General features: G+C 33.9%; 1 protein-coding gene across 1 annotated transcript; it reads left to right on the top strand.

The window, feature by feature from the left end:
• Nucleotides 1-4,553: 4,553 nt before the first annotated feature.
• Nucleotides 4,554-7,218, top strand: LOC117910654 (WUSCHEL-related homeobox 1-like). Its single transcript, XM_034824762.1, has 4 exons — nucleotides 4,554-5,296; nucleotides 5,434-5,730; nucleotides 5,932-6,005; nucleotides 6,535-7,218. Exons 1-4 carry the CDS (start codon nucleotides 5,116-5,118, stop codon nucleotides 7,024-7,026), a joined length of 1,044 nt encoding a protein of 347 aa, XP_034680653.1. The 5' UTR covers nucleotides 4,554-5,115; the 3' UTR covers nucleotides 7,027-7,218.
• The last annotated feature ends 2,565 nt before the right edge of the window (nucleotides 7,219-9,783 follow it).

Raw genomic sequence — 9,783 nt, 5'->3', positions numbered from 1 at the left:
TTTTTTAAAGATAATTTACATTATTTCCAATTTTAAACATTATTTCCAATTTAAAATTTTTTTAATTCTTATTTTTTTTAACAATTCTATCAATAATAACTCAAAATAATATTAGTAAACTATGTTATTGTTATTTCAAGTTAAAAAGTAAATCTGAAATTTTAAAAATATAAATAATTTAGGGTACAAAAAATATGAGAACGGTACGAAAAATGTGATAAATACATGTTTGGTACTTTCATCACATTTTTCATATTGATTTTTAGTTTTAAAATTTTTGAAATTACAAATTTATTTTCGAAAATACTATCATTAGTAACTCAAAAGAGTATAGTAATTTATTTTATTGTAATTTAACTTTAAAAACCTTAAATTCAAAAAATATAAAACTTGGAGAGTATAGAAAAAAATTAGGACGATCTAATTACCTAAGCTTTACATATGATTATCAAAATGTTACCTAAGTTTTACATATGATTATCAAAATGTTGAATTTTAATGAAAATACTCATTTCATATTAAAATGTTACCATATATGATGATTCTTTTTTGTTAATAAATATGTTTTCAAATTTTATATCATTTTTATTTTATTTTTTTCCAATTCTATTTTTATCTCATATTTATTTTATTTAAACCCAAAATTGTTGAGAATGGAGGAAGAAAAAAGGTCACAATCGGTTCTTCCCTTAACTGGTTAAGTGAAATTTTTATTTCAAATTTAAAATGGATGGCCAAGATGTAATCTTTGATATCCAATGACTTGAAAAACTTTTTCGATAGGTACGAAAGAGGTACCCTAGAATTTTCCATATATATATATATATATTACTAAGAACATCTTCTCTGTGTCCCTATGTGATGCCAAACAAGCAAAAACATGTATATCGAACTTTTTTTTTAATATTGATATTGTCTGTTTTAGGATCAATAGATACTAAGTTTTAAAGAATATTTACATTAAAGTTCATAAGTTTGTTCCTCTATCTTGATCCCTATGTGATATCAAACAAATAAAAACAATATCGAGCTTCCTCTCAAGTAGACATTGTCTATTTTAGACACAATGGACACTCACATCTTTAAAAAATATTTATATAGAAGTTCATAAGTTCATTCCCGATCCAATGCCCGATATTTAAAAGTTTACATTGAGGTCAAGAATGCTCTAATAGTATTTATAACAGTCCTAAAAAACCATTTGCATAAAAGAAGAGTTCAAATATATGTGTGTGCGTGTATATATATATATATATATATATATATAGTGTAGTATCCCTATGCGATGTCAGACGAATAAAAAAATACATCAAGCTTCCTCTCATATAGATATTCTCCATTTTTAAGTATAATAGTCACTCAGTTTTAAAAAATATTTATATAAAAGTTCATTCGTCTACCTGATGCTTGACATTTAAAAGCTCATATCTAGGTTAAAAATGCTTGCTATTTGTAACAAACCTAAAAAACCATTTACATAAAATAAAAAAAATAAAAAAATAAAAAAGTCCCAAGCATATATATATATATTTCTTGTCCTTGATGTTTGACAAAAAAAAAAAATTGCATAGAAGTTCATTCCTATACTTGGTATCCAATATTTAAAAGCTCACCTCAATGTTAGAAATGCTCTTTTTAAAGAACTTGATGTCCTTAAACACATCAACAAAATTAAGACAAGTCTATATACATATATAATGTTAGGACCTCTCCTCCATCTAGATGGGATATCCCAATATTTGTAATGACTCATTCTCTTTATATGGATATTGTTTGCTCTAAACTTGATGGACTTCCATCACGACATTAAACGCATTACTTAATTAAAAATAATTCATACATATATAATAACTAGATTTTTTTCCCTAGGATATTATATTTTCATTTGCTATATATGTTAGATTTGCATACCATTCAAGAATTTTTTTTTTTTTTTCTTTAGTCCAAATATTGATCTGCGTCTACTTACTGCATATCCAAAATGAGAACTAGTTTTGTTTTTAAAAAATAAAATAAAATGAAAATGATATTAAAATATATATTTAGTAGCACATTTTAAACACCATGTGGCAAAACAAATTCTAAAAATCGATTATTTCCTGATAATGTCAAAATGTCAATCTCATGTTTTTTGTAAATATTAATATTTTAATAATTGTGGACTGATTAAAAAATGATATAAACTTCTTAAAAGGTGAGATTTTTTTTAGCAAGTCTTTTTCCCAAAATTTAGGCTTTAGAGGGAATATTCTTTTTCCCAAAAGTGAGTTCATGAGTGTGTCAATTTCTTATTTTTAAAGTGGTTTAAAAATTAGAAATTAAAAAATATATTACTTACTTTAAAAAAAAAAAAAAAAGCGTCACTTTTAAATTTTAAAAATAAAAATTGGAAAAGAAAAACGCATCAGAAGATACCATAATTCACAAGTAGCTAAAGTAGAGCTACGGCCATAGCAAAGAATCAATCATATAGAGGGTTTAAGAGGGATTTTTGAAAGATTTCTTTTGTTTGTATCTTGCAAGCTGGCCATAGATGCCTTCTGTTTAAATGAATGGTCAATTTGATTCTATTTTTGTTGTCTCATGTTACAGAGCTGGACGTTAACCACCATCTTTTTAAGGATAAATTATGGAAACCCATCTCATCTCTTGATCTTGTAAGTAACTCGAGCCAAAAAATGACCGAGTCCGTTAGCCTGGGACTCAACTCTAGCCAAAAGTCTTCCACCAGGAGCTCAAATTTCTCAACAACATCCAACCAAACAAAATCAAAACATGTAAAGATTTGTGAATCCGATGCATGAACTCAAAACCTAATAAAAATATAAAAATAAAAATAACCTTGTTGGACTTGGGTTTGTAGAGTCCTAGGTCGTTCATGCGTATATCTGAGTGGGACTCAAATCGAGATGAGACAGCTCGGGGTGGAAACCAAAAATCCCATTTTGAATAATCAAGAATTGCAAGAAAATTAAACTTCCTAAGATACTGAATTGGATGAAACTACTTAAAACCCATCTTTGGACCTAGACTTATAGACCATGGATGCTATGGCTAATCATCTGGGCCATGTTGTGGAAGGTAGGAGTTTATATAGCATATGTTTTTGGCTTACTTTGAAAGTTAAAACCTGCATTTAAATGGAAAATTTTTCAATATTTAGGGCGTAATGTATGGTTTACAACAAAGCTCACTATATATTTGAACTCATATTTGCCGGAAAATTTTCAGATTCGATGGAGTCTTTTGTTTGTTGAGAGATAGGGAGTTTTTGTTCTATACTCCTATACTTGTGGAATTTCTGTGAATATCTCATTTTGGCTACCTCTTATTTCTCCATTTTTCCACCGCAAATCGTTGCTATTCTTCTGTAAAGCCTCTCTCACCAAATCGCCCCCTTGGTGTCTCAACCATCTCTCTTCCCTTCACCATGTGTGTAGAGCAGTACTAGCTTTGGACTTGGGTTTTGAGTCTATCCCCTGGCCCATCTAGGGCATGGAATTTTTGCGTCCTTCTGCCTCTTGGAAGCCCAAGCCCGAGCTGACCCATGACCTAGTTCGCATTCCAACCTTTCTAAATACAGCCAACCTGCATGTCCATATCAATCTTGAAATCCATGGCAACTTGTGGATGAGGTGGTAATGTCGTGGAAACTTGTGGATCAGAGCTCTTGAATCTTCTCAAAGCCATCTTTCTAGGCTCCAAAATGAGTATGTGGTACAATATTTTTAAAATATATCTATTTATATATACCAACTATGGCTTTGGAGCGCTTGAGTGGCACTCAAAGCTATCCTCTCATTTTACTACTTGCTGGGGTTTTGGTGCAAAAGATTCAATAGATGGTTACACGTACAAGTGAAATGAAAAAGAGAATGTTGTATGCCTCTACCCTACAAGTGAATTAGAAATAAATAATTATTGAACAATGATGATATGAAAAAGGGCATATAGATGGGCATGTAACTAACGACTCAAGAATTGAATCATTCCTTCATAATGGGGCCATGGGTTGGGGGGTGCTGCAGCTGTTGAAGCTAAGGGGCTATGCATACCCTACCTTCATGGACATGGACATCTCAAAAAATGAAATAAGGAGAGAAGAGAGCAGCAGCAGAGAAGATTCCAAATCAGACCCTGCAAATTTGATAGCACGTAAAGGTGTTATATCATTCTATCACCATAGGTTAACCTAAAGGACAATAATCTATAGGGTATAAAACAAAGCTATATTATTGAAAGGACAAAGGTGTGAATGGAGGGAGAGAGAGAGAGAAGAGGGTAGAAAAGGAATGTAATAAAAGAACCGTACAGAGAGAGAGGAGGGGAGGAGAAAGAGAGAGAGACAAAGGAGAGGGGTGTGAGAGAGGGGCAGTTCGGATTTAGAATAAGTGTGAAAGGCACGAGACAGTGAGAGCAACAATAAATGAGAGAAAGAAGGTGATGAGGCTTATGATAACCCTCATGATCGTCACGTCGTTTTTCATTCGCTTCTCCCGATAACTCCCAGAATTCCACGCTTCCTCTCTCTTCTCTTCGCTTCTTCTCCTCCTTGCTTTTTTGCCTTTGCTTTTTGTCCATTTTAGACACACACACTCTCTCTCTCTCCCCCCTTTCTTCTCTCTCCTGATATAGCCCAGTCAACCTCATGTCTTCCTCACTTTGTTCCATTTTAAACCAACACCATTCTCTTTCTCCCATCCATTGGTCAATCTTCATCTCTGAAACCCTGAAACTCAAACGCTCTCTATTCGGCTCACCTCTCCCATTTCAACTAAATCACTTTTCATTACCATCAAATACATACTACTTGTGACCCATTTCTGGTTTCTCCTTCCAGAGTAAAAGACAGACTTGGTGGAGCATTATATATCTACAGTTGTAGACCACCTCCACGCCAATCCACCATTGCTTGCTCCATTCCCATTTGATCTGCAACTCAAAAACCTAATATTCAGCCCAATATCATATATCATATGATTATATGCTAGTTGGGAAACAAAAATCATTCATGATTAGACTCTCCTTCTTGTTCATTACTCATCTCTACACCCAAAATCCTTTCCTCTAGTTTGGTGCTCTTTACCCTCCACCTTCAAAGCAAAGCAACTTACAATGTGGATGATGGGTTACAATGATGGGGGAGAGCTGAATATGCCTGATTCATTCAATGGCAGGAAGCTTCGGCCTCTGATTCCAAGACCAGCTACTTCTACCAACGGCACTGCAACTACCACGTCTTCTTGTTTAAGCCGCATCCATGGGACTGATCTTTTTGGACTGAATCACCATCTGGGTATGTGTTCTCTTCCCTCTTTTTCACTCCCATTATTTGTGTCTTTCTGTGTTTTCTGGCCTATCTGGGTGTCGTAAGTATTTAGATGCATTGGCTCCATTACTTGATTTTGTTACATGTTGCATCAACTATGACAGAGCAAAGCAACATTAGAGAGTTCAATACAACTCCAGTCATAGTGAGCTCACGTTGGAATCCAACCCCGGAGCAGCTAAGGACCCTAGAAGAATTATATCGGCGCGGGACTCGAACGCCTTCGGCTGAGCAAATTCAGCATATCACCGCACAGCTCCGCCGATACGGCAAGATTGAAGGCAAGAATGTGTTTTACTGGTTTCAGAACCACAAGGCAAGGGAACGGCAGAAGCGGCGCCGACAACTTGAACCAGATGAGCAGAATCGGGATGTTGAAAGCACAGAGAGGAAGGAATCAGGTAAAAGCCACAAAAAATAACTTATATATTTTCCCTAATTTTTTATCAGAAAGTACTTGATCTCATGCAAGAGAGACAAGAGTGGGGGATGAATGATGAGGGAGAGGTGTTTGATCCAAAATGCTTTTTTTTTTCCTCCCATTTCATTTGTTGTTTTGAGATGTAAAGTTGCGTTCTTTTTGTTTTTCTTTTTGTCTACAGGAGGAAGTAGGACAGGTTTTGAAGAACAGACCAAGAACTGGGCACTCTCTACAAACTGCAGTATACTTGCAGAGGTCCATTTAACTTGCTTTTTGTCTTTCTCCGTAGACTAACACTCTTTCTCAGCTAAGATTACCTATGATCTCTAAAAGCCTATTAGAAGCAATTAATCAGAGATAATAAGCATATGATTACAAGTTTTTCATGTAAGATTTGTTTAAAAGCTGTGTAGGATGAAATGTAGGGAACAACAAAAGCTTTGTTTGTTGGGAAATGAAAAGGGTCTAAAAGCTGCATTCCTTCCTTTCTGTCGGGGCTGCTGTTTTGAAATAAGCTAGGTTTTTGGGTCTTGTGCTTATTCATACACATCTCATTCTTACTCTAAAGCTTGTTGCAATTCCCTTTGATGCTCATGAAAGGACAATGCTCTCCTTATTATAGGATGTACGCATGGCTTCTCATTTTTTTTCATGGACCATTGCCCTCATGAGTTTGGGTTGATTAATAATAAAATAATATCTCATATGGGGCGCCCATAATGGCTTTATTTCAGCTGCATGTGAGTTGGGTTTTCATGTTTTGCATGCCCTTTTGATTTATCAGGAATCTCTTTCAATACAAAGGGCGGCAAAAGCAACAGCTGCAGCAGCAGAATGTAGAACAGATGGATGGATCCAATTCGATGAAGGGGAATTACAGCATAGAAGAAGCTTGGTAGAAAGAAATGCCATTTGGCAGATGATGCAGTTGTCTTGTCCTTCTCCCACCACCCACCTCATAAACACGACTACTACTACAAGAACCAAAGAAGCTGCAGCAGTTAGAAGAATGGACCCAAAGCTCATAAAGACTCGAGATCTGAACATCTTTATAGCTCCCTACAGATCAGAAGGTCATAATCACTTGGCCGGTGTCGGCGCCGATCACTCCAATGAAGAAGAGGGTGGAGAATCCCAAACCCTTCAGCTGTTCCCCCTCCGGAGCGGCGATGGCAATGAAAACATTAATGAAAAAGAGGGCGAGATATCAGTTGCTGCCATGAATACCAACCTCACTCCTCACCAGTTTTTTGAGTTCCTTCCACTGAAGAATTAAACAAGGGGAAGTTAACCCCATGTGGGTTGCAGGCCTCCTCAGCTTACTATGTATGCAACATGATGATGGGTTGTGCTAGATTTTGTATTTTTGTTGGAAACTGAGACTGCTTTTATTGCTCTTGATGTTACATTTCATGGAAGCCATGCAATGTTAGCAAGTGGGTATGAAACAAGGTTGCCTTAAACTGCATTTGGACCATGTTGGCTTAATCAATGAACAGTAACATTAAAGAAAAATACCACAGAGGTTGTGGGTTTACAGAAACAGGCCTCCTTTCAGTAACCAGATGTGTCCTCATGCGTGTGAAATGTTGAGAGAGAGAGAGAGAGAGAGAGAGAGATGAGATGGGGAGATGGGTCCTCCCCCATGAAGGGATCTGAAATAGAAGCAGATGTGAGAGTTTGATGTTGAAATAAGGGATTGAAATGGGAAATGGATGTGAAAGACTTCTGATGTTGAAGTGACTTGGAATATGGCCTTTGAGCCTTCTCTTGTTCTTCTCTTACATATTTGGAATTAAATCCAAAGAAAACAAACTTGTCACGTAAATGACAATGGAAGAATACATAAAAGAGAGCTTTCCTTGTATCCTTTCTTAGGCATCCTATATACATCCTCTGCCTATAGTTTTGAGAATTCCAACACCTTGGGGGAATTCACACTTAAAACCTCGATGCTTTTAAGTTCATCCTCGTGAGGGAATTTTTGGCACAAAAATTCATTCCCTGCAATTCATTCTTCAATATATAGTAAACTCTTTATGCATTCATGCATGAGATTATAGAATATTTTGGATGAGCTGCCAAATGGATATGGAAGACAACTGATAAAGAAAAGAGTACAAGATGGACCTTACTCACTATTAGAACTTTCTTACTCCATGACTGTGTCAGCCATTGAGGAATAACCCTAATAACAAGTAGAAGAATATATTCTCATTAATTAATTAAAAAGTGAAAAATATATTGATCACTTGGCATTTATGTTCTATAACTAAAGCACTATCCCTTGCTCTCCAATTATGAAAATCTCAAAATTTATCCCATTACATATCTCCCAAGTGGGTTTTAAATTAATTCATATGTTGTATATAACATGTACAAAATTTATTGAGATGACATGAACAAAATTAAAAATAAGTAATACAAAATTTCAACATGAAATAATAAACATAGCTCATGAAATTTAAAAATTGGGTTACTTGATTAAAAGGGTGACTAAAAACTTAATTTTTGAAATTTAATCTTCTATCGTTTTCTTGTCTCATTTTAACAAAAATGTCCTCGTTATTATTATTATTTTTTTTTTTGTAAAATAACCTTTTATTTGAAAATTTACATATAAATACTTAAAATAGTAAATGACATTTATGTCAAAAATGGATTACTTTTCAATATAAAAAAAATATGGGAATGGTTGAATTCATAATTTGAGAATTATTTTATCCATTTTAACCAAATATTTCTTAAAATTTTGAAACTACACATTTAATTGAAATTCTTCGTGGGGATCATTAATATATAAATTTTTTTCTCTATTCAAGATTAACATACATGGGAATGTGATTGTAACCCAAGACGGCATTCATGAAAAAAAATCACTTGATCATCAATTCCCCGTAAAGGGAAAGCTGTCGTTCGGTCATTTACATGTTTGGATTCTATGATTGAAGTCACCATTTTTTGAATAAAAACTTGGCTCCAAAATTTCAGTGGCATTGTGCTTTAGGTTTCTATGCATGTGTGTTGTGGATTTAGATATCAAAATGAGTGAATTTTTGTACTGAATATAGGTTTTTACTCAGCCACGCACATACATAAAGAGGTTTTTATGCAGCTGTCGGGTTGTCTGGTCAATTATTAATGCATGTGACCTTCCTCTACTTGAATGAAAATAATTGTAGGGTGCCCATCTGCGACCTCTATTATGTTTTTGCCTCTTTGGACTTTCAATGCCCTTTGGGACCGCGATGCTTTCTGAAAAAGTTATGAAACAAATGCATGCATGGAGGGAAAAAAACATGACTCAACAGAATGATTGATCCAGAATTCGATTGATGAGTTTCACAATTTCAAACTTTTATGTCAACTCTAACTTTGTAATCCTGAAACTTCAATTTCGTGTAAAAGTGGAACTTTATTACCAAGACTGTTTGGTTTCAGAAAACTTGAGGAAAAGATGGGATGGAAAGAAACTAAAAAGGGAGATGAGGTTAGGGGAATTTGACCCCAAAGGAAAAGGAGAAGGAAGGAAAAACAAAAGAAATTTATATGTGTCAATTAATTATTTTTATATATTATTTCAAACTCATTTCATTTATTTTAACTCTTTCTTATTATATTTTATTTTTTCAATATTTTTATATTAAAACCAAACATAATAAAATAATTTTTTTATTTTTTCTTTTCTTTTCTTTAGAACTTTTCAAAACCAAAAATGGTCCACATATATTTTGCCCCACTATTTTTGTTAGCTCATAAATACTAAAACTTTTCAAAATGAAAACATGCATGTTTATATTTACTTATATTTCTCAAACTAAGCTCTTCTTTTCTTTTTACTCAAGTTTACTTGTCATGTGTTTAGACGATGGAAAGAATCAAAAGAAAATTAAGGAAAGACAAAATATAAGGGAATTCAAATCTATTCTTTGATTTACTCAGGAAATGAAATATGATGAATATAAAATACAATGAATATTATTTAATTTGAAAATTTATATATTTTAAAATTCTTCCTTCTAGAAGAAAAAAT

This window comes from Vitis riparia, unplaced genomic scaffold, assembly GCF_004353265.1.
Source record: "Vitis riparia cultivar Riparia Gloire de Montpellier isolate 1030 unplaced genomic scaffold, EGFV_Vit.rip_1.0 scaffold804_pilon_pilon, whole genome shotgun sequence".
Taxonomy (NCBI): domain Eukaryota; kingdom Viridiplantae; phylum Streptophyta; class Magnoliopsida; order Vitales; family Vitaceae; genus Vitis; species Vitis riparia.
The sequence above is the reverse complement of the archived record's forward strand: the minus strand, read 5'-3'. Positions and strand labels throughout refer to the sequence as shown.